This window comes from Pelophylax lessonae (genome assembly GCF_965119305.1).
Source record: "Pelophylax lessonae genome assembly, chromosome: 4".
NCBI lineage: Eukaryota > Metazoa > Chordata > Amphibia > Anura > Ranidae > Pelophylax > Pelophylax lessonae.
Window position 1 is genome coordinate 460,975,985 of NC_138771.1, and position 25,518 is coordinate 461,001,502.

The window sequence follows — 25,518 nt, forward strand, 5'->3', positions numbered from 1 at the left end:
GGGAGGAGCAGAGAGAACAGTTTGATTGATATATCAGGACAAGATTGGTGATGTAACTTTGGGCAGAGTTGTAGATGGCTTTGTATGTTGTAGTTAGTATGTTGAATTTTATTTGTCGGGGGAAGCAAAGGAAAGGAGTTGCTGAGAGGAGACACTGAGCAGTTAGTAAAGTTAAGGAGTCAGGCAGCAGCATTTACGATGGGGGGGGGGGAGCGGCTTGCATAGAGATAGATAACAGGGAGTGAATGAGTTTCTTGATATTTTCACTGGTTAAAAAGGGGAGTATTTCTGGAAAAATTAGATGTGAAGTCTACAAGATTTGGACAATGATTGGATGTGGGGCTGAAAGGACAAATCAGAGTCCTGGATTACACCTAGCACCCTGGCATGATTGTTGTAGTATTGATCTTGAAGGAGAAAGCAGGAAAGTTGGCATGGGCAGAGGGGGGGGGGGTGATTTTATGGGCTATATTTTAGAAAGATTGAGTTTGAAAAAGTTGAGTGACATCCATACTGATATGTCAGTAAATACAGTTTTAATGCATTAGATGACTGAAGGGGTGAGGTGGGGAGTAGAGAGGTAGATTTGGGTGTCATCACAATAGAGATGGTATTGGAAGCCGTAGGAGTTTATCAGGAGACCAAGGGAGGAGGTGTAGATAGAGAAGAGAAGGGGTCTGAGGACGGAACTTTGGGGGACCCAAGCAGAAATGAAGAGGAGCAGCCAGAGTTGTAGGCATCATTGAAGGAATGCTGTGATAGGTAGAAGGAGAACCAGAATAGAGTCTTGGAGGCCAAGAGAGTGGGTTTGTTTTTTTTTTTTTTGAGGAAGAGAAGCAGGTGGCCAACAGTATCAAAGGCAGCAGAAAAGTCTAGAAGTAGGAGTATGTAGTAGTGGCTTTGGTTTTACTAGTCAGTAAATGGTTAGTAAGTTGTAATAGGGCTGTTTCTGTGAAGTGTTGCGATAGGTTGTTATCAGTGGGGTAGGGTTGTAGACTAGGCATTCTAGTAGTTTAGAGGTAAATGGGAGCAAGGAGATGGGTCTTAAGTTTTTAGACTGGTGGGGTCCATTGAGGGATTTTTAAATATGGGTATAACCAGCACATACTTTAGAGGGGAGAGGAAGGTACCAGCAGTGCCCAAAAGACAGGTGATAAGAAGTTTGGTAACCCCATTTGTAGTAACAAGGTCAAACGGAGAAAATATTGAATGTGCTTTTAGACTGGATATGTTAAGTGGGGTTCATATCTGTGCAGTGGAGATGTCCACACAAATTGCCTCAATCTTGTTTGTGGAATGATTGGAAATCTCCTGAGCAGTGAGCGAGTTACAAGGGGAGATAGCGAGGAACAAAGTAGAGAGGTAAATGTAGATAAAAGCAGATGAGGACTGGATGACAGGGTAATAATGGCAGTGACAAAATAGGTTTATTTTGCAGCATTAGGCAGGAAAGGTATTTTAGGAAGGCAGAATTATCTAGGGTGAAAGGTTGTAATGATCGTGACCTGATGCTTTGTGTAGTGAGAGGAGCAAGTGCATCCAGTGAGGATGGGAATGAACTGTTGTAGATGAAAGTGACCAGGTCAGAGCAGTGCAGGGGTGAGATATTATCATGGAGTTGGTCAGTAGCAGAATAGAGAAGAGATGGGTTAAAGTGGTGTATGCTTCTATGGGTTATTGTTTGCTGCTTGGGGGATAGGTGGTTGAAGTCAAGGACACTCTGAAAGAGGAGGTTGTGATCAAAGAAATAAAAATGCATGTTGATGAGGGGGAAAGGAGAGCAACGATGGGAGAATACAAGATCAAGAGTGTTACCATCAGAGTGAGAGGAGGACTGTGTCTATTATGTTAGGTCAAAAGATGAGGTTCTTTTGAGAATTTGAGACATAGCCAGGCTGTTAACATTAATGGGGATGTTGAACTCACCAAGAACATTAGTGAGTATTTCAGAGGAAAGAAAGTAGAGTAGCCAGGCAGTGAAGTCAAGACGGCGTGACCCCGGTCCAGGAGTGATCCAGGAGGGATAGAGAGGGAGGTGTAGGAAGAATCTGAAAGGTGCACAGTGGAGATACAAGCAAACCAACTTTACCTTCTTCCTGTCCACTGGGTCTAGGTGAGTCAGTCTAGTACAGGCCACCACGGGAGAGGGCAGTATGAGAGGCAGAGTCAGACTCTTGAAGTCAGGTTTCAGTAATGGCAAGTAGGTTAAGGCAACGGAGGACAAAAAGGTCATGAACAGAGGTGAGTTTTTTACAGACCTAGTGAGCATTCCACATGGAACATGGGATGGGCTGTTGATGTGTGGAAGCAGGGAAATGGAGATTAACCTGAGTGGATCGCAGCTGTTGTCAGAGGTAGGAGGCCGCTGCATGTGGGCGTGACAGTAAGACACTGCAAGGCCAGGGTTAGAGGGGATATCCCCAGAGGTTAGTAGAAGAAAGAGGGTGAGGAAAGAAAGATAAGAGCAGGATGTTTATGAGCGCACATACAATGCATCCGGAAAGTATTCACAGCGCTTCACTTTTTCTACATTTTGTCATGTTACAGTCTTAATCTAAAAAGGATTAAATTCATTATTTTCCTCAAAATTCTACAAACAATACTCCATAATGACAGCATGTAAAAGAAGTTTGTTTGAAATCTTTGCAAATTTATTAAATTTATCAAATTTAAAAAAAAAAAAGAAAGAAACACATTCCATGTACATAAGTATTCACAGGCTTTGCTCAATACTTTGGTGAAACACCTTTGCACCAATTACCATTGTCCTGTTGGAAGATGAGCCTTTGCCCCAGTCTGAGGTCCAGAGCGCTCTAGAGCAAGTTTTCATCAAGGATGTTTCTGTGCATTGCTGCATTCATCTTTCCCTCAATCCTGATTAGTCCCCCAGTTCCTGCCACTGAAAAACATCCCCACAGCATGATGCTGCCACCACCATGCTTTACTGTAGCGATGGTATTGGCCAGGTGATGAGCTGTGCTCATCACCTGGCCAGCAGACATGACGCTTGCCATTTAGGCCAAAGAGTTCAATCTTTGTTTCATCAGACCAGAGAATTTTATTTCTCATGGTCTGAGAGTCCTTTAGGTGCCTTTTGGCAATCTCTAGGTGGGCTGTCATGTGCCTTTTACTGAGGAGTGGTTTCCATCTGGCCACTCTACCATACAGGCCTGATTGGTGGGGTTCTGCAGAGATGGTTGTTCTTCTGGAAGGTTCTCCTCTCTCCACAGAGAAACGCTGGAGCACTGTCAGAGTGACCATCAGGTTCTTGATCACCTCCCTGACTAAGGCCCTTCTCCCCCGATTCGTTCAGTTTGCCTAGGAAGAAACTTGTTGGTTCCAAACGTCCTCAATTTACAGATGATGGAGGCCACTGTGCTCATTGGGACCTTCAATGCTGCAGAAAGTTTCCTGTACCCTTCCCCAGATCTGTGACTCCATACAATCCTGTCTCGGAGGTCTACAGATAATTCCTTGGACTTCATGACTTGGTTTGTGAACTGACAAGCACTGTTACCTGTGGGGCCTTATATAGACAGGTGTGTGCCTTTCCAAATCATGTCCAATCAACTGAATTTACCACAGGTCGGCTCCAATCAAGTTGTAGAAACATCTTAAGGATGATCAGTGAAAACAGGACTCCTGAACTCAATTTTAATGTCATGGCAAAGGCTGTGATTACTTATGTAAATGGAATTTTTTCCTTTTTTATTTTTACCTAATTTGCAAAGATTTCAAACAAACTTCTTTCATGTTGTCATTATGGGGTATTTTTTGTAGAATTTTGAGGAATAGAATGAATTTAATCCATTTTTGGAATAAGGCTGTAACATAACAAAATGTGGAAAAAGTGAAGCGCTGTGAATACTTTCCGGATGCACTGTACCTCACTGTCCTGGTGTTTGAGTCATCATGTGGGTTAAGTATTTGCATGAGGTGATGAGTGCAATAATAGTGAGAAGGTAGGAGTGAGAGTGATATATGTAACTGTGAGGGAGAAGAGGAGTAAGGTAATGGGAATCTGAGAACAGAGGATACTAATGTGCTGTTGTACATTTTTAGCATAGTTTATAGAGTACATACAAATAGGGGATTTGACATGTGCCTAAGGTAAAAGAGTTTTTTTTTTTTTTAAAAGAGTACTGTATGTTTAAAATATTACAGATATAAATATTTAATACAGGATGAATTTATGACACTGTTGCCCATTGACACCAGCTGTACTATTCCTGCTTGTAGGCAGGGACATGAATGGGACTTTTCTATGAGTCATTCAGCAGTCCACATAATCTGATCTCTCCTGCTTTTTTAATCTATCTTACTGCTGGTGGTGAATTTGAAATATCATTTGTAATTTAAAAAAAAAAAAAAAAGAATTAAAAAAAAAAAAGTAATGTTTAGAATCAGTTGGATTTTACATGCATAAATAGATGATCATCTGTGATTTCACATTAGTATTTGAAATTCAGCCGAGCTCATAATTTCCCTAAAGACTATGTTTTAATGGCAGGTATATATATTACTATGTACTACATTCATTTTACGTTAACCTAATCTTCATGTGAAGTGTACAGGAACTTAATGAAACTTGACAAAAAGTAATGAAGGTGACATATTTCTAGAAGAATATTAATTTACTTTGCAAGCTGATTGAAGGAGTAGCTTTACATCTTATTATGCCCAGGACTCCGCCCAATTGTTTAAGTTGGATGAATCAGCTTTGTAGAAAGTTTTTTTTTTTTTGAAAAAATATTGAAAATAGAAATACATACAATTGACCCAGCCTACCCAAAGGCGTTCTACTTGATTTTGACATAAATAAATCAGTAAATAAGGCTACATGTAGTTTAAAACAATTTGGTGACTGGTAAGCAGGGGCTGACTGGCAACTTTCGGCCCAGGGGGCAAATGCAAACCAGAGGCCCATGGTGCAGCAGCTCAGCCCCCTCCCACTCTCCCCCTGACCCCCACTCCAGGCTGAAGCTTAACTCCAGGTACTCTCTACTAACCGGCCGAATTTGTGTTCCGACCTGGCCAGCAGGAAGCAGTTGTGGGGAGCTGGGACAGCTCATTTGGGGCTGCCTGGGGAAGGAGAGTCTCCAGGGAGGCATGGAACCAGCCCCTGCTCAGACACAGTTTATACCATCCATGCTGGGGGGGAGGCCAGCACTCTGTCCTTGTCTTCATCCCGCACTCAGTAGGTCAGCAGTGGGGACTTTTAACTTTTCTTCACCAGGAATCCTTTGGGCATGTCTGTGGCAGAAGCGGTGCAGCCTTTTAACCACTTTAGCGCCAGAAGATTTGGCTGCTCAATGACCAAGCCACTGATCACCTCCCTGACTACTGACAATTGCGCAGTCACGCAATGCTGTACCCAAACTAAATGTACATCCTTTTTTTCCCAAAAACAAACCTTTCTTTGGTGGTATTTGATCACCTCTGCAATATTAATAACAAAAGCAAAAATTTTGCGAAAAATTTACATTTTCTATTTTGACTGTTAAAAAATATCCAATATATTCCATTTTTGTCATATATTTAGGCCAAAATGTATTTAGCTACATGTCTTTCACAAAAAAAGTCTCAATGAGCATATTTTTATCCACCGGAAGACCGGAAGATTTTACCCCCTTCCTGACCAGGCCATATTTTGCGATTCGGCACTGCGTTCGTTTAATGGACAATTGCGTGGTCGTGCAATGCTGTACCCAAATGACATTTACGTCCTTTTTTTCCCCACAAATAGAGCTTTCTTTTGGTGGTATTTGATCACTTGTGCGATTTTTAATTTAAAAAAAAAAAAGAACGACAATTTTGAAAAAAAAAACAATATTTTTCACATTCTGATATATAACATTCCCCCAAAAAATGTATAAATAAAAATTTTTTACCATTTTAGGCCAATTTGTTTTCTGCTACATATCTTTGGTAAAAAAAAATATCGCAATAAGCGTATTATGATTGGTTTGCGCAAAAGTTATCGCGTTTACTAACTACGGGAAAGATTTGTCATTTTTATTGTTTTTTTATTTTTACTAGTAATGGCGGCGACCTGCAATATTTTTAACGGGACTGCGACATTGCAGCGGACAGATCGGACCCCTAACTGACATTTTTGACACTTTTGGGGGGACCAGTGACATTACTACAGTAATCAGTGCTAAAAATATATACTGTTACTTTAATAATGACAGTGGCAGGGAAGGGGTTAACACTGTTGGTGATCAAGGGGTTAAATGTGTGCCTCATGCTTACTGACGTGTGTGGGGGGAGGGGGTTCTGTGACAGAGACACAGATCGCAGGTTCAGCTATGCTGAATCCTGTGATCTCTCCCTGTCTGTCACAGAGAAGATCCACCCGCTTTGTTTACACAAGCAGGCGGATCTTCTCACACTTTCTCCGACGATTGGCCCGAGACAGCGCGCCGCCGAGACAGCTAGGAGTCCAGCAACGTAGGTCTAGGTCGCTGGACCCAGGGCTGCCACTGTGCGGCAGTAGCAGCACAGTGAGCAGTCCTAAAGTAGTCAAAGGGCATCAGAGCAGCCCCCTGGCCCAGTCCTCCACTGCTGCTTGGTTGTGTGCTCTTGGAATACTTTTTTTCACCCCAGTCAATGTGAAAGCCAAGGATTCCCAAGTCCACACATTTCTGTCTTAATGCACTCTAATTTGGCAAAATCCTTTTCATTTATAATTATTCACAATGCTGGGGTATATACATCAGAGCTAGAAAGATGTACATCTGAATGAGAACGGTTACACAGAGTGATTGGAAATATACAACACTATAAAATGCCCTGATTAAACTGGCCACATGGGATCAGAACATCAAATTAAAAAAAAGACTTACATTTTTTTTTTTTTTTTAATTTACCCAAGACCTTTACAGCTTCATGTAAATCCTAACTGAAAGACATTTAGTTTTAATAAAGCACTATGAGGTTGATTTACTAAAGGCTAATAGACTGTGCACATTGCAAAGTGCAGTTGACCCAGAGCTTAGTAAATGATGTAAAGCTTCACTTTACAAAAAATACCCAATGACGTGCAAGGGAAAATAAAAAAAACTGCATTTTTGCTTGCATATGATTTGATAATGGAAGTCAGCAGAGCTTCTGCTCATTTACCAAGCTGTTGAGCAACTGCTCTTGCAGAGTGCAACTGCACTTTGCAATTTGGACAGTCTATTTGCCTTTGGTAAATCAACCCCTATGTATCACAAACAGTTGCCATGTTTTTATCCACAATATATACTTTATTCCAATTTTCCCCCTTCTTTTTTGCACTTCGGAGATGCTGATCTCTTTTTGGTCTTTTTCAGACACTTCCAATTTTACATGCCCTCGCTTTAGCTGTTGTGGCAGAGCCACTTGTACTTCCCACCAGAGTCGTCTGACTATTTTTTGCAATACGGCACAGCGTTAATTTAACTGACAATTGCGCAGCTGTCCGATGCTCTACCCAAATACAATTTATGTTCTTTTTCTCCCACAAATAGAGATTTATTTTGGGGGTATTTGATCAACTCTGTCAGTCTTTTTTTTGTTTATAGCACAAAAAATAAAAACTGCAATTTTGAAAAAAAAAAAACAATATTTTTTTACTTTCTGCTATAAGACATATTCAATAGAAAAATGTAAAAAATCTAATTTCTTCATCAATTTAGGCAAATATGTATTCTGCTACATGTTTTTGATAAAAATAAATCTCAATAAGCATATATTGATTTTTTTTTGCGCAAAAGTTTTAGCGTTTACAAACTATAGGATATTTGTTTTGATTTTTTTTTCTTAGTAATGGCGGCGATTAGCAACTTATAGCGGGACTGCGATATTGCGGCAGACAGTCAGGACACTAACTGACACTTTTGACACTTTTTTGGGGACCAATGACTCTAATAGAGTGATCATTGCTAAAAAAATATGAACTGTCACTGTATTAATGACATCAGGGGCAATCAAAGGGTAACTGTGGGAGGTGCTTATACTGGAGGAAGGCATAGATCCACGTTGCCTTCCCCATTGACAGAAAGGCAATCTGCCTTGTTTACATAGGCAGACTGCTTTTCTGCCTGTGTAACAAATGATGGCCAGGTGTCGGTGGACATCAAGTCCGCGGTACCCACGGATCGGCTCTCGCTGTAAATAGTCATAGCGGAGGCGGGCTGCCGGCTTCCAACCTGAAAGTGCTGAATCACATACTAGATACATGATCCAGCGCAGGAGAGCCGCCTTGCCACTGTATATGTACAGTATACAGTCGGCAAACAGTTAAAACAAGCACTCATTCACAACAAATTTCACAACAGTGGCACTGAAATCTTAGGCTTCTTTCACACGGTCCGCTGCTTGCCGCCGTCTATTTTCTGCTCCGGCGGATAACAGCTTAGTCTCCGCACCTGTGCGGAGAGGGAGGTGTCAGAGCCCCGCTGCTCTCTATGGGGAATCGGAGGACAACGGACCTCCTGTCTGATCGCATCCGATCCCATGGACGGATGGAAAATAGGGTTTCCATCTGTCCGGATTTCACGTACAGGATCGGATGGTAGCGGGTGTCAGCGGACATATCTCTGCTGACATCCGCTGCCCCCTAATGTAAACAACCAACAGGTGTTTTGAGCTGTTAGGGCTCTTTCACACGGGCGTTCCGTTTGCGGATGAAAAACGGACATAATGTATCTCTATGTAAATACGGATGTCAGCGGATGATCATCCGCTGACATCCGTTTTTCGTCCGTTCAGTTCAGTTCAGTTTTTTTGAACGGAAGAGAACCCTATTTTTTCTTTCGTTCAAAAAACGGAACGGACACAAAAACGGATGTCAGTGGTGTCATCCGCTGACATCCGTATTTACATAGAGATACATTATGTCCGTTTTTCATCCGCAAACGGATGGGATGAAAAACGTACATACGGACCGGATGACACAAGTGTCATCCGTGTCCATTTCAAAAAAAAAAAAAGGAACTGATCGGGCATAAAAAACTGAACACCCGTGTGAAAGAGCCCTTAGAAGTCAACTAAAACCCAACTTTAGGTTGCATTCACACCTGAGCGTGAGCAACTTTGGCAGGTTTTTCATGTGCGGTTTTGAGCATTTTTCAAGCTTATTGAGGCATGAGCGTTTTAAATTTAGCGAATGGCAAGCTAGTTAACCAGGAGGAGGGAATGGTTGCTTAGACTTAAAAAAATGCTAATTTTCCAGTTGTTTATCAGGCACTCCCACTCGCTCAGGTGTAGGCTTGGAGTCTTTGTTGTGATTTTTGAGAATGCTTGTCCAATTCTGTTTATTTCTTGCAGAAAGGCTAAGGAGACCAATCCAGAGGTAGTATTTGTGAACTTTCTCTACATTTTTGGTACTGCTGGGTTAAACAAACTCTTACACATGTGCAGGAGTTGCTTCATCTCTGACGGACAATTTATTTTTTTTTTGAGGGTGGGGGGAGGTGCAAATCTCAGACAAGAGCCCCAGTAGTTTAGTGCAAAGAAGAAGAGAGACCAAGTTGTTTTCTTGATTGGCCCAGAAGTAGGCTTTATGTGCTTTTACTACATAAAATTCTGTTTATACCAAATCTTTACACTTATAGGAACACAATACAAGATATACAGTGTGCTACAAATATACATACAACACACATTTACACGCTACCTAATCTTCCTAACAAATTAATGTTGGCAATGTTAAAGGGATACACTAAAATAGGACTTCTGTTATAGCTGGTTCATGCTTTCCATAGCAAACAGGACTCCAGGCATCTCGAGTGTTTGCAAGAAACCCAGTTCTTGGTATTGTTTCTCTCTTGTAGTGTGATTTCTAATGTTATTCCCACTGGCATAGTCTTCCTTGGCCTTGTGAAGTCCCACTTTCAGCTTGTGCTGCTGGCCTCTTATTTAGAAAGTTTGGGTAGCCATTCCCACATGAGGTATAGTTCTTTATATCTACTTCCTTTCTACACCACTTTCTATGAAAGAAGCATTGCTTTGTTTGAAGATTTATATTGCTGTGTACTGGCAAGCAGTTAAAACTTTTTCTCCATAAGGAACTTGTTTCTGCTCTCTGCCTGGCTCAGTGCTGGGCCAGTGATCATCCTTCTTTCATTATTACCAAGTGTGAAATTTCTTCTTGAAAGTTTGTATCCATTCTGATCGGTGTGTGCATTCATGTGATGAGTCAATGTGCAAAAATAAAACTATAAACAAACCCCCAATCCCCTCACAGCAAACAAAATTGTAGTCTTAGAGCCGGTTCACATTAGCGCGACACGACTCCTTACTACTTCGGGGGCGACTTGTGCATTACATTGCACCACGACTTCGGAGCGACATGCAGGGACTTCACATAATGGAAGTCTATGCAAGTCGCTCCGAGGTCGCCCTGAAATAGTACAGGACCCTTTTTCTAAGTCGGAGCGACTTGTGTCGCTCCTATTAAAACGGGTCCTGTAGCGGTCAATGGACCGCGAGGGAGCGCGACTTGTGAGGCTGACAAGTCGCCTGACAAGTCGTGCTAATGTGAACCGGCTCTTAAACCCTTATAACACCTAAGAGCAGCTAAACACCTAAAATACCAAATCAATAAATAAATAAAGTGCAGTGCTCTTCATGTGCATTTTTATAAAATCAGTGAGCGTGTGTGCAAGATCATAACTTAAGCCTAGTACACACGATGAGATTATTGAAGGAATGATCAACCGTTTTTTTTTTTTTTTTTTCGCATACCAGTCTCTATATTAAAAACAAATAGGTTACTGTACAAAATTTTCGCACAACAAAATAAAAATTTGGAAGTGATGTAATGTATTTGTATAGTATTTTCTGAGAAAAACTGTACGGATTAAATTAAAATTGTACGATCTGGTATCATGCGAGAAAATTTTTCGTGTTTGAACAAAAGCTGTGTACTAAAAATCAGATACATACTAGCACATTATGACATTAACCATTTGACCTCCGGAAAATGTACCCTCCTTCATGACCAGGCTATTTTTTGGGATACAGCACTGTGTTATTTAACCACATACTACCCGCCCACCGTCAAATGACGGCAGAGCGGTGTAGCTATTATCCTGGGACGTGATCATATGGCGGCGCACCAGAACAGCCTCTCTTGCGCGCCCGCGGGACATGACTCTTTACCCGTGTGATCGGCTGTGTCCAATCACAGCCAGTCGCATGTAAATGAGGAAGTGCCGTTAGTCGGCTCTCCTCGCCTCACACTGTCAGGGTTTGAGGTGAGGAGAGCCGATCAGCAGCTCCTCCTCATAGGGGACACAAATACAAGTAATCAGGGCACTGATTATCAGTGCCCTGATTACACAAAATAAAAAAAGTGCCATTAATGCCTACCATCAGTGCCCACAGTGCCCGCCATTAGTGCCCTCAATCAGTGCGCACAGTCATTGCCCATAGTACTGCCAGTCAGTGCCCATCAGTGTCTGCTCATCTAGGCACTGATGGGCACTGACTGCCAGCACTATGGGCACTGATGGTGCTGCCCATCAGTGCCGCCTGTCAGTGCCCATCAGTGCCACCTCTCAGTGCCCACAGTGCCGCCTCTCAGTGGCCATCAGTGCCACCTAACAGTGCTCATCAATGCCGCCTATCAGTGCTCATCAGTGCCACCTATCAGTGCCCATCAGTGCAGCATATTAGTACCTCCTCATCAGTGCCGCCTCATCATTGCACATAAGTTCCATCTCATCAGTGCCCATCAGTGCAGCCTATCAGTGCCCATCAGTGCCGCCTCATTAGTGCACATCAGTGAAGGAGAAAGATTTATTTATTTTCAAAATGTACTCACAGAAAATAAGAAAAATGTTTTTTATTTTTTTTAAATGTTCTGTCTTTTTTTTTTTTTTTTGTAAGAAATTAAATAACACCAAAAGAAATCTCTATTTGTGTGAAAAAAAAATGATAAAAATTTCATATGGGTACAGTGTAGCTTGACCGCGCAATTGTCATTGAAAATGTGAGAGCGCTGAAAGCTGAAAATTGGCCTGGGCAGGAAGGGGGTGAAAGTGCACTGTAGGCAAGTGGTTAATTAATACATTTATGGAGAAAGATTATTTGTTTTCAAAATTTTATAACAGATAACAGAAACTAAGAAAAACATGTTTTGTTTTTGTTTTTTTGGTTTTTGTTGGTATTTTTTCATTTATATAGCAAAAAAAAAAAAAACTAAAAGGTGAATAAATACCACCAAAAGAAAACTCTACTTGTATGAAAAAAAAATCCTGAGTGTACAGTGTTGCATGACAGAAACTAAGAAAAACATTTTTTTTTTTTTTTTTAGCTTTTGGTATTTTGTTATTTATATAGCAAAAAAACACCAAGTGGTGATTAAAAACCACCAAAAGAAAGCTCTATTTGTATGAAAAAAATTCATTAGTTTACAGTGTTGCATGACCAGGCAATTGCCAGTTAATGTAGCACAGTGCTCACTAGCAAAAAAATGCCCTGGTCATGAAGGGGTTAACAGTTGGACAGGTGGTTAAGGTATAACAGCAAAACGTGTTTTTTCTCAACTTGGATGAAGTGATGAGGGTTTAGAACCTTTGTCTGACTTTTATTGCCGTCTGTTTCACTCTCTCTGATTGTCCGAATCACCAATGAATGAAAGTGAAAATAAATTCAAAATTTTGAGTTGCTACCGAAACAGGAATGGGGAAATCTTTCAATGGGAACACGTGTTCTCATGCAAACTGTCTAAGACTAAGATGGAATTTCTTCCACATTGGAAACATATTCTCTCACTTTCTGTTGAGTCGGAAGGATAAGAAGTGAAGAGAGATCTCCCTAATTATTCACTTCCCCACTAAACATTTATGGCCAGGGGAGACAAGCGTCGTTCTAGAAGGACGTGTCCATAGGTCCTCCCAGAACTGTGTAAACTTTACACAGCAGATTACCGATCTGAGTACCAGGTGGCTGTACTCTGCCCTGGTACCATGACCAATCACAGAGATCACATGTCCAGTTGTAAACAATAGCTTTCATTCATACAGGCATTGAGAACTACTGTGATCTCAGTGATTGGTCACAGAGATCATATGGTGCATGGCCAATCACAGTAGTCCTGTACCATGCCATGTGGTAGTTCTGGCCTATCACAGTACTTCTCAAGGCTGCATGAATGCAGCTGGCAATAGTCCAAAATTATTGCTTATATAGCTATTATGTCTGTATAAGCAATCATAGTGCAAAAAAAAAATCTCAATCACCTCCCTAGAGTGGTGTCAACAATGGTAACACTGCACTGCTCTGATGGCAGGATGTAAAAAGAAAGACACTAAAACATAAAACATATATTTATATATCATTTTTTACATCTTGTCAACAGAGCAAGTGCAGTATCACCATGGTGACGTCATACTGCTGTAGCAGTGATCATGTATAATAGTTGGCTGCTCTGATATCACTTTATGTCAGTGCTGTCAGCTATTTTCTCCACTATTTTGACCACCACCACAGCAGGACAATTGATCCAGAGCAGTGCTGCTAGTCAGTGCCCTCAATCACCACCAGTCCACCACCCACTCAGTGTCCCTAATCAGTCCCAAACCACTCACAGTGGCCCTAATCACCACTGCACCAGTCACATTGAAGTTTCTATTTAAGTTCATAACTATGTGTAAAAATATTAATTTTCATTTTCTTTCTGCATTTTCCAAAAAACTTGTGACAAAACAATAAAGTCTTCAAAAGACTTACCCTGCCTCTTTTTCTAAATAACTTAGGGTGTTTGCTTTCCAAAATGTGGTTATATTGTGGGTGTTTCTACTGTCCTTTTGTTTCAGAGCCTCTAAAAATGTAATTGATAGTCTGAAAATTAGATGCATAATTTATGACCCTAGAATGCGTAAAGCTGCTCCTTGGGTTTTGGGTCCCTCTATGTGGCTAGGCCTTCAAAAAGTCTCACACATGTGGTATCCCCGGACTTGGCAGGAGTAGCAGAATGTATTTTGAGGTGTAATTCCAAGTATGCCTATGATCTGTGTTATAAATATTTTAATAATTGAGAACTTTGTGTAAAAAGTTGCATATTCCAAAAACTAGTGGCAAAAAAATACATTTTCAAAATACCTACTATGTCTTTCAGAAATTACTATTGATTGAGTTCTTTCCAATGTTTATACTGTCCTGGTGCTCCAGGGTCTCCAAAAATGTTATAGATAATCAGGAATTTAGATACGTAATTTATGCTCATTGAAAGCCCAAAGGTGTTCCTTGGATTTTGGGCTCCTTTATGCATTTATGCTGTGAAAAAGGCTCACACATGTGGTGTCCTCATACTCAGGAGACATAGCAGAATGTATTTTTGGATGTATTTATAAGTATGCATATTATGTGTGTGAGATATAACTTAAAATTACAGCTTTGTGGGGGGAAAAAAATTATTTATTTTCTTCATTTTCCAAAAAATTATGACAAAATAAATACAACTTCCAAATACTCACCTTGCCTCCTACTAAATACCATGGACTGTGTCATTTTGAAAAAAGGGTAATTTGAGGGGGGGGGTATTTGTGCTTGTGCTGGCATTTTAGGGCCTCAAGAAATTAGATAGTCAGTCAGTACATTGGGACTGATCAATTCTCAAATATGTTTACTATAGTTTGTGGACTCTATAATATACACTGATTTGGGTTATTTTACCAAAGAAAAGTAGCAGAATACATTTTGGCCTAAAAACAATGAAGACAGATTATTTATTTGCAAAACTTTATGACAAAAAAATCAATTTTAAAATAAAATGCTGTATTTTTTCACTTATATAGTAAAAAAAATTAAAACCCAGTGGTGAATAAATACCATAAAAATAAAGCTCTATTTGTCTCAAAAATGATACAAATTTCATTTTCATTGGGTACAGTGCTGTCATTTAAAGCGTGACAGTGCTGAAAGCTGAAAATTGGCCGGGGCAGGAAGGGGGTCAAAGCAACTAGAATTGAGGTGATTAAACACAGAGGCGAAAAAAAAAATGACAGCAGTTTGACAAAATATGCCTTTCTATTTAGGATTTCAGTGTTAATTTGGTCTTGAGCTTTCATAGAGTAAACCATGTTCTCAGTGAAAAGGTCTTCGTCATCCACAGTATGCCTTTTTTTGTGTCAGCTACAGATCGTCAGACTTTTTTTGCTTGCTAGGCACAAGTAGAAATTGAATAGGTTACTAAAGTTATGAAAATTCTCGGACAACAGAATAAAAATTTGGAAGTGATTTAATGTGTTGTAGTGTATTTGTATTTTATTTTTGGACGACAACTGTGCTGAATAAACGAAAATCATACGATCAGATATTGTACGAGAACATTTTTATTATTGTCCAATCGAATAATAGATAATATCGGATGAACTGTGGTGATCAGTTTTTGAAAGCTGTGTACTAATGATCAGATTATTGTTCAATCGATTTGAAAGCGGTATTTTTCGGATTGTGTGTAAGGGTTATTAGGCTAGCAGTTTTTTTTCAGTCTGTCCTTAAAGTCTAAGTCCACCTTAAAACTAAAATTCCTGCATCTAAAGACATTTACGATCTAGCATTAACCTATCTAGCACTGTAAATAAGAAATCAGTATACATACCTTTTTTGAAGCTGGTCCGGTTCGGTCTCAAGGAGCAGAAGCTCTGCAGAGGACTAAGCCGACAGCGGCTGTGAAATGAATGGGAAGTGACGTCACCCATAGATTTACTATGGGACTTCCGTTGTCGGATGTGTCCTCTGCACTCACCTCCACAGCGAAGCTGCGGCTGATAGCTCAGCGTGGGATTGGGTCAGATCGGCTTCAAAAAAGGTATGTATACTGATTTCTTCTTTACAGGGCTAGATAGGTTAGTGTTAGATCGTGGATGTCTGTAGATGCAGAGATGTTAGCGTTAAGGTGGACATCTACTTTAACTTAGTCATTCACACAGTGTCTCGCTAAGGGCTTGGTAAAAGGTGCAGTCTTCCTCATGTTGAAAAAATAAAGGGGTACACTAGAAGTAGAGAAATTTTAAGGCAATAATTAAAATTACCAAAATGTAGTCTTTTTTTTTAATATTATCGCTGTGCTCTACAATTGTAAACAATTCTGCTCTTGATGCATGAAACATTCTTCAAGGTCATCTTTGGATACATCTGTTTGCTTTATATTCTTTTAGACGCAGCAGTACTTTTCTCAGTTTGCTTCTTCTGCTATGTGTTCTGTTGCCACAAATTCCCCTTTATTAACCAGTTCTGGACTGGAAGGGATTGCCCCCTTAATGACCAGCCCATTTTTTGTGATCCCTTTAACGGAAAATTGCGTGGTTGTGCGACAATGTACCGAAATATAATGAATGTCCTTTTTTTCCCCAGCTTAGAGCTTTCTTTTGGTGGTATATTATCACCTGTGCGATTTTTATTTTTTGCGCTATAAAAAAAAAGTGAAAAAAGTGAACCTGTTCTGCAGAAGTAATTTTCCCAAAATAAGGCAAGCTGAAAAAAGTCACTAGTAATGCCTTTAGACTCCTGCAGCTAATTTATTTCCCATTACTGATTTACCACGCCTTGTTCTGCATTGTGTACATGCATAAAAGCAGCAAAGCAGGGCCTTGGTTCTTTATGTCAGAGCTGCCCCCATCCCACCTGACAACTGGTGGTCTGATGTCTGTGGGGTAATACAATTATCAAGAAAGGCAGGAGAGATCAAGGAAGCACAGATGCATACCATGAATAAAGCAGAAGCAGAGAGAGCTTCAGGTGCAGCTTCCTCTCCGGGAAGGAAAAAAGTAAATAGCACAGTAGTGACATCACTAAATCTCACTCTAAATCTCGTGGCAGCAGTGCCTTAGATGATCTCATGTATATAAAAAAAGCAATGAGAAATGCAGGTCGAAAAGTACATTTTTCAGTGTACTGCTGAGGCACAATTTCTAGATGTATAACATTTAAAATGGACCTGACTTTAATTTTACTATAACAGTTTCAGTGGCATAGAGATGAACATATTGTGCTAACAATGTTTTCATGCCAAAAAATGACATTAGGCCGTCTGTCCTGTGGAACAGGCTCATTTTGAATTGCTGCTACTTCATTATCATTGGGCATGACACAGTCTAAATTTAAGAGTTCCACTAATTATACTTTTTTCCACAAGTGCTAGATTTTATCCTTGTTGAACTTGAGATTTTTGGGCTCTGTCCAGAACTTTTCATAGTATGTCATCAGTTTCCTGTTTGGACACGGCTGCTGCGCTAATTTCATCCATTACGCAGATGCCATCCATATCTTCAAATTCTTATGCATTTTTGATGAAACACTTCACCAGAAGATTAGACAGTACCTGACTGAATCTGTGTAGCCCTCAAGGCATATTAAAAGTGAACAGTATTAACGACTTTAGATAGACGGAACTTAAACAGCCATCATTATTTTCAGGATGGTGAATAATTGTGTTTATCTCATTGAACTGTACACCCTTAGGGGTGACAATAGAGAAAATATTTTATTTATTTTTTAATTCAGGTACTTGTATAGTGCTGTCAATTTACGCTGCGCTTTACACATATACACTACATTGTCAAAAGTATTGGGACGCCTGCATTTACACACACATGAACTTTAATGGCATCCCAGTCATAGCCTGTAGGGTTCAGTATTGAGTTGGTCCATCCTTTGCAGCCATCCCAGTCATAGCCTGTAGGGTTCAGTATTGAGTTGATCCATCCTTTGCAGCCATCCCAGTCATAGCCCGTAGGGTTCAGTATTGAGTTGGTCCATCCTTTGCGGCCATAATGACTTCAACTTTTTTGGGAAGGCTGTTCACAAGGTTTAGGGGTGTGTCTATGGGAATGTTTGACCAGTCTTCCAAAAGCGCATTTGTGAGGTCAGGCACTTATATTGGACAAGAAAGCCTGGCTTGTAGTCTCTGCTCTAATTCATCCCAAAGGAGTTCTACTGGGTTGAGGTCAGGACTCTGTGCAGGCCAGTCAAGTTCCTCCACCCAAAACTCATTAATCTATGTATTTATGGACCTTGCTGGTGCACTGGTCCAAAATCATTTGGCGGAAGGGAGATTATGCTGTAGGATTGTTTTTCAGGGGTTGGGCTTGGCCCCTTAGTTCTAGAGAAGGGAACTCTTAAGGCGTCAGCATACTGAAAAATTTTGGACAATTTCATGCTCCCAACTTTGTGGGAACAGTTTGGGGATGGCCCTTCCTGTTCCAACATGACTGCGCACCAGTGCACAAAAAAAGGTCCATAAGGACATGAATGAGCGATTTTGGTGTGCAGGAACTTGACTGTCCTGACCTCAGCCCAATAGAACACCTTTGGGATGAATTAGAGCAGAGACTGTGAGCCAGGTCTTCTCGTCCAAAATCAATGCCTGACCTCACAAATGCCCTTCTGGAAGAATGGTCAAGCATTCCCATAGACACACTCCTAAACCTTGTGGACAGCCTTCCCAGATATGTTGAAGCTGTTATAGCTGCAAACGGTGGGCTAACTCAATATTGAACCCTACAGACTAAGATCGAGATGTCATTAAAGTCCTTGTGTGTGTAAAGTCAGGCGTCCGAATACTTTTGAGAATATAGTGTATATTCTACATTCACACCAGTCCCTCATTTGATTTTTTGTTAAGATTATTAGAATCCTGGTAGCACAGCGGCTGTGTCCTAAAATAACTTACAGGTGTATGCGGGTGAGGGTCAAGGGGGATGCACCCATCTGCATGTTATATTAGGACACAGCGGTTGTGCCCATGCAGCCATGTGTCCCTGTAGAGATGAATGGGATGCTGGCACAGGGATGCACACAACAGCTGTGCATCCCAATGCCTGTAAAAGCTTGCCCTGCACAGGAGATGCATGTCTGTGCCCTGTGTGAATGGACCCTAACTTGGTAGAGGTTCTAACCTCTCAATATTCTATTCAAACCAGAAAAAAAAAAATTGCTGGCTTAAAATTGCTTTAAAGCAAACATATGCTTTGTCTATACTCCACGCATCTTCTGGGAGTGAGTAAGGTAAGTCCTATGTAAGCTTCAATTTGCCCTAGCTGGAGCTTACATGTGACAGCACTGAACCACAAAGAACCAGAACTGTCACAAGAGAGGAAGGAGAGGAAGGCACATGCTCTTGCATATCTGAAAGTACTGTTTTTTTTTTTTTTCATGCATGAATGGAACATCCATGAAACATATGTCCCGATGGGGAAGGTGGCTTTTAAAGTACATTTGTTGAATTACCCTGCATGGATGAAACACAGATTTGCTTTACAGCAACTCAGTCGCCAGTTTTAAAAAAACACACAGCAAGCCCCTGTCCCTAAAACACTCTACAGGTGTCTTAGTGCCGGTTCACACTGTTCCGACTTGTCAGGCGACTTGGTCACCTGACAAGTAGCGGACCGTGCTGTGCAATTGGAACCGTTTTAATAGGAGCGACTCAAGTCGCTCCGACTTAGAAAAAGGTTCCTGCACTACTTCGGGGCGACATCGGAGTGACTTGCATTGACTTCCATTATGTGAAGTCATTGCAAGCCGCGCCGAAGTCGCGGTGCACAAGCGACGGCAAAACTCGCCCCAAGTCGTGTCGCCCTAGTGTGAACCGACACTAACTCATATGGATTCACACAAATAAATAAAAAAATAATGAAATATTAACTCTTCCCTACTCAAAAGAAATTTGCACTGACTTTAGGCTTTACGCCATAAACTGCAACATTAACCTTAACATTTATATCAAACCTCATAAAATCATTAACCTAACACTAACCTAACTCTAAAAGGAATCCTAACACTAAACTAACCTCTGCAGCAGAATACCTAAATGCATACATTATCCTGTGTCAGGATTCTACTAGTTTCTGAAGTTCTTTTGTTGAATGGACTGTTGCATGCTATGTGTTGGTGTCAGGATTCAGTAGCTAGCGAGACCAACTACAGCTGCAAGAAAAAGTATGTGAACCCTTTGGAATGATATGGATTTCTGCACAAATTGGTCATAAAATGTGATCTGATCATCATCTAAGTCCCAACAATAGACAATCACAGTCTGCTTAAACTAATAACACACAAAGAATTACATTTTTCCATGTTTTTATTGAACACACCATGTAAACATTCACAGTGCAGGTGGAAAAAGTATGTGAACCCCTAGACTAATGACATCCCCAAGAGCTAATTGGAGTGAGATGTCAGCCAACTGGAGTCCAATCAATGAGATGAGATTGGAGGTGTTGGTTATAGCTGCCCTGCCCTATAAAAAAACACACACCAGTTCTGGGTTTGCATTTCACAAGAAGCATTGCCTGATGTGAAAGATGCCTTGCACAAAACAGCTCTCAGAAGACCTACGATTAAGAATTGTTGACTTGCATAAAGCTGGAAATGGTTATAAAAGTATCTCCAAAAGCCTTGCTGTTCATCAGTCCACGGTAAGACAAATTGTCTATAAATGGAGAAAGTTCAGCACTGCTGCTACTCTTCCTAGGAGTGACCGTCCTGTAAAGATGACTGCAAGAGCACAGCGCAGACTGCTCATTGAGGTGAAGAAGAATCCTAGAGTGTCAGCTAAAGATTTACAAAAGTCACTGGCAAATGCTAACATCCCTGTTAGCGAATCAACAATACGTAAACCACTAAACAAGAATGGATTTCATGGGAGGGTACCACAGAGGAAGCCACTGCTGTCCAAACAAAACATTGCTGCACGTTTACAGTTTGCACAAGAGCACCTGGATGTTCCACAGCAGTACTGGCAAAATATTCTGCGGACAGATGAAACCAAAGTTGAGTTGTTTGGAAGAAACACACAACACTATGTGTGGCGAAAAAGAGGCACAGCACACCAACATCAAAACCTCATCCCAACTGTGAAGTATGGTGGTGGGGGCATCATGGTTTGGGGCTGCTTTGCTGCGTCAGGGCCTGGACGGATTGCTATCATCGAAGGAAAAATTAATTCCCAAGTTTATCAATACATTTTACAGGAGAATTTAAGGCCATCTGTCTACCAGCTGAAGCTCAAAAGAATATGTTTGTTGTAACAGGACAATGACCCAAAGCAAAGAAGTAAATCAACAACAGAATGGCTTAAACAGAAGAAAATACGCCTTCTGAAGTGGCCCACTCAGAGTCCTGACCTCAACCCGATTGAGATGCTGTGGCATGACCTCAAGAAAGCGATTCACATCAGACATCCCAAGAATATTGCTGAACTGAAACAGTTATGTAAAGATGGTCAAGAATTACTCCTGACCGTTGTGCACGTCTGATCTGCAACTAAAGGAAACGTTTGGTTGAAGTTATTGCTGCCAAAGGAGGTTCAACCAGTTATTAAATCCAAGGGTTCACATACTTTTTCCACCATGTAAATGTTTACATGGTGTGTTCAATAAAAACATGGCAACATTTAATTCTTTGTGTGTTAATGATTTAAGCAGACTGTGATTGTCTATTGTTGTGACTTAGATGATGATCAGATCACATTTTATGACCAATTTGTGCAGAAATCCATATCATTCCAAAGGGTTCACATACCTTTTTTGCAGCTGTATATAGCTACACATGGAAACTGAGACCAAACAATGTAGAAATCTTTAAAGTGAGATTTATTCACAGTAAAACACACAAACAAAAATACACAGCAAACAGGGAACATACGAAACTCCAGAAAACAAGAACCAACCCCAAAGACGAAAATAACTACCGTATATACTCGAGTATAAGCCAACCCAAATATAAGCGATGCACCTAATTTTACCACAAAAAAAGTGGGAAAACCTATAGACTCGAGTATAAGCCTAGGGTGGGAAATGCAGCATCTACTGGACCCAACTTGACCACCACGAGACACAAGACAGGGGCTGCGGGCATGGTACAGGAGATTCAGGGCTGTGGGTATGGTACAGGAGATGGTTCAGGCATGGTACAGGAGATGGTTCAGGCTTGGTACAGGTGATGTCAGAGGTCATGGTACAGGCATGGCACAGGCCATGGTACAGGCATGGTACAGGCATGGCACAGGTGATGGTACAGGCATGGCACATGTCATGGTACAGGCATGGCACAGGTCATGGTGCAGGCATGGCACAGGTCATGGTACAGGCAATGCACAGGCATGGCACAGGTCATAGTACAGGCATGGCACAGGTCATGGTATAGGCATGGCACAGGTCATGGTACAGGAGATGGTACAGGCATGGCACAGGTGATGGTACAGGCATGGCACAGGGGATGGTATAGGCATGGCACAGGTCATGCTACATGCATGGCACAGATGATGGTATAGGCATGGCACAGGTGATGGTATAGGCATGGCACAGGTCATGGTACAGGCATGGCACAGGTCATGGTACAGGAGATGGTATAGGCATGGCACAGGTGATGGTATAGGCATGGCACAGGTGATGGTATAGGCATGGCACAAGTGATGGTATAGGCATGGCACAGTAGGAACAGGCATGGCACAGTAGGTACAGACATGGCACAGGAGATGCAGTGCTGTGGGCATGGTACAGGAGAATGTCCTGTGCCATGCCCACAGCACTGCATGAGGAAATGCAGGGGCTGTGGAGGAGTCTCACTTACCTGTCGGTGAGGCGCCTTAGATTTAAAAATGGCGCTGCCCGGCACCAACACATCACCGTGCATGCGCCGCCGATGCTCGGGAAAGCCCGTACATGTTCGGCTATTCCCGGGCAGACGGTGAATGCGCGGTGACATTTTTAAAAAGTAAGTGAGCCAGTGACTCGAGTATAAGCCGAGGGGGGCTTTTTCAGTATAAAAAAACATGCTGAAAAACTCGGCTTATACTTGAGTATATACGGTAATAAAACGAACAACTGACTATATACAAATATTTACAATATAAGTCCATTGAGGGTGCAGGGGCACTGCCCCCCCATCCATGCGTCCAGCCCCCTTATCTACATGCAGGGCGCCAGGACGCATGGATTTCAAAAGGGGATTTTTTTTTGAAGCACGTGATTAGAGTCAGAGACTCTAATAGGCTTCAGAAAAGGGTGGGTCTAGGGCGCAGAGCACTGCTCCCCAAGCCCACCCAGTTGTGTGACAAAAGCAAATGAATATTCGCTATTGAGACACTGACTCTCCTCCCAGCCAATCAGGAAGAGGGTTGTGAGACCCCTTTCCTGACTGGCTGAAAAGAGAAGCGATCTTACTGTTCAGTAGCCAGGAAGAGGCAGAAGACACACGTGGCTGGAGGAGGACAGCGGCTCAGCCATCCAGCACTCCCCGGATCCCGACAGGGGGAAGGAGGTAAGGGGGTTGAGAGGGGGAGGAGGAATGTGTCGCCTGACTGACACTGACCCGACGACCCGACTGACCGACCGGGGGGGGTGCGCATTGGTTTGCCACCCCCCCAATTACCGAGCACCAGCCGCCACTGGAATACAGAGCAAGGAGCAAGGCAGAGGAGTACAGGATAGGAATGGCTATGTATAAGGATCACAGGAACAAGGCTCTGCCAAAGAGGAGGCAATCAAAATAGTGACGCACTGGGGAAAGGGAGGAGCAGGCTTAAAAAAGCTTCCTGGCAGCTCAACATAGGTGTAACTGATCATTACAGCCTGCTGGCTTCTGGGAGACACTTGCTGGTGGACACTGGAACTGCAGCAATCAGCCCAGAGCAGCACAGTGCCACCAGCAATCCTAACAATTGGGGTTAGTTCCAGAGTGTTCAGGTTTATCTGTGAGTTTAAACAGAGCTGAGGCCCTCTATAGAATGGAAATGCAGGTCCAAGGCCACTACAGTATTGTCCCAAGCAGTCTAATTGCCCTTCCCAGTTCTTCCGTCTGACTTTCACCACCCCTCTGTGTTGTGGAGATGAGGAGAAGGGAGGTATTCTAAAATTTTGGCAAACAGAGCTTTCTCAATTATTGCGATTAATGTGCAGCAAAGGCACTGTGTTTTTAGCCCACAATTGGAATTTAGGTGTGGAGTACATTTCTGCCAGGGTAAACAAGCATTTTTATGTACTTATACTGTCGTAAAAAGATAATATATAATGGAAATATACAGTACTATGTGTATGGCTGAGATATACTGCATGATTTTTCTTTTCCCCAGATATGTATTTTAGGTTCTCCTTAACCTTGTACACAAAAATAAATGTATACATTTTAAAACAGATTCGATCCTGGTATGCTCAGGATCTGTTAGAAATGGCACTGTGGTATAACCCTGTTCTGCTTAATAAAATAATTTATGATATTTCCTTCTAGGTCTCTCTCAGGACGCATTGTGGGCGGTGTCTGGTGGTTTTTCACACTCATCATCATCTCATCTTATACAGCAAATTTAGCGGCCTTCTTGACAGTGGAGAGGATGGTATCACCCATCGAGAGTGCTGACGATTTGGCTAAACAAACAGAGATAGCATATGGAACCTTAGATTCTGGGTCTACAAAAGAATTTTTTAAGGTTTGTTAAAATCATTACTAACTGATTGTATTCTACAGTAGATTTCACTGCATGCCAGTGCAGCCAGCAGAGTTAGGATGTTCCCTTATTTGGGGAGACTTCCACTCATTCACTTGAAGGGAAATCTCTGTATTGGGGACACAGCAATAAAAATATGATAAAGGGTCTAACATTTGCCTAGGGGGTCGCTAAGTTTTATAAACAAATTACCAGTTTATTATCCATCAGACTTTAGAGGGGCTGGACTGTAGCCAGTAGGAGCAAAAAATGTCCTGGCGTTAGTAACAGTTGGTATCAGTGAGAGGACTAGTCAGTGGGAGGAATAGTGCCCCATCATTGTTGTCAGGGGAAGGAATAGTGCCCCATCATTGGTGTCAGTGGGAGGAATAGTCCCCCATAGTTGGTGTCAGTGGGAGAAATAGTGCCCCACTTTCGATGTCAGTGGAAGGAATTTTGCCTCATTATTATTTTCAGTGGGAGGAATAGTTCTGCAAGGGCCAGATAATGGCAAGCAAAGGGTCGCATCTGGCCCCCAAGCCACAGTTTAGAAACCACTGGCCTAGACTATACAAACTCAATAAAAAGTCTGTCTGCAGGTCCTTTTTAAGATTAAAATTGAGGCACCATCACTGAGTTCCCAAATTAAGCGCAAAATTAAGTATAAGTCAAGTGAAGGTACAGTGAACAAAATAAAGTTGTCTTCATATGTAATCAGAAGTTCAAAGTCACCATCCATCACCATATGTGAAATCCAGACTGGAATACCATCACCTTAGAGGGGTAAAAATGCAAGCTTACCCACTAAATGGAGCCCTAATGTGAGGAAAGGCCAACAACATGTGTGGCTTAAACACTCAGCCAGGGTCTTCCTGTAACGTTCCTATGGGGTTCCCTTAAGGCCGATACACAGATGGTGAAGGTCATCGGGGTAGTATCACCATTATTTCATCCTCAGAAAAGTAAAAAAGTGCTCCACATAGTGTAAAAACCTTTATGGTACGTTTATTAAATGGAAAAGAAGGTTTTGGAACTTTAAATGAGGCTCATATGCTAATGTGCCTCCATCCCTATTATTTGGAGAAACAAGAAGGAAGGTTTGGGACTTCAAG

General features: G+C 41.7%; 1 protein-coding gene across 6 annotated transcripts in view; it reads left to right on the plus strand.

Annotated features, from left to right (window-relative positions):
• The window catches only part of GRIA1 (glutamate ionotropic receptor AMPA type subunit 1), a 455,708-nt gene that overhangs the window by 398,080 nt on the left and 32,110 nt on the right, over positions 1-25,518 (plus strand). For all 6 annotated transcript variants that reach the window (XM_082253268.1, XM_082253270.1, XM_082253272.1 and 3 more), the window contains exon 12: positions 24,211-24,409. In XM_082253268.1, coding sequence (XP_082109394.1) covers positions 24,211-24,409 — 199 coding nt within the window. The remainder of the gene's footprint in view (positions 1-24,210; positions 24,410-25,518) is intronic.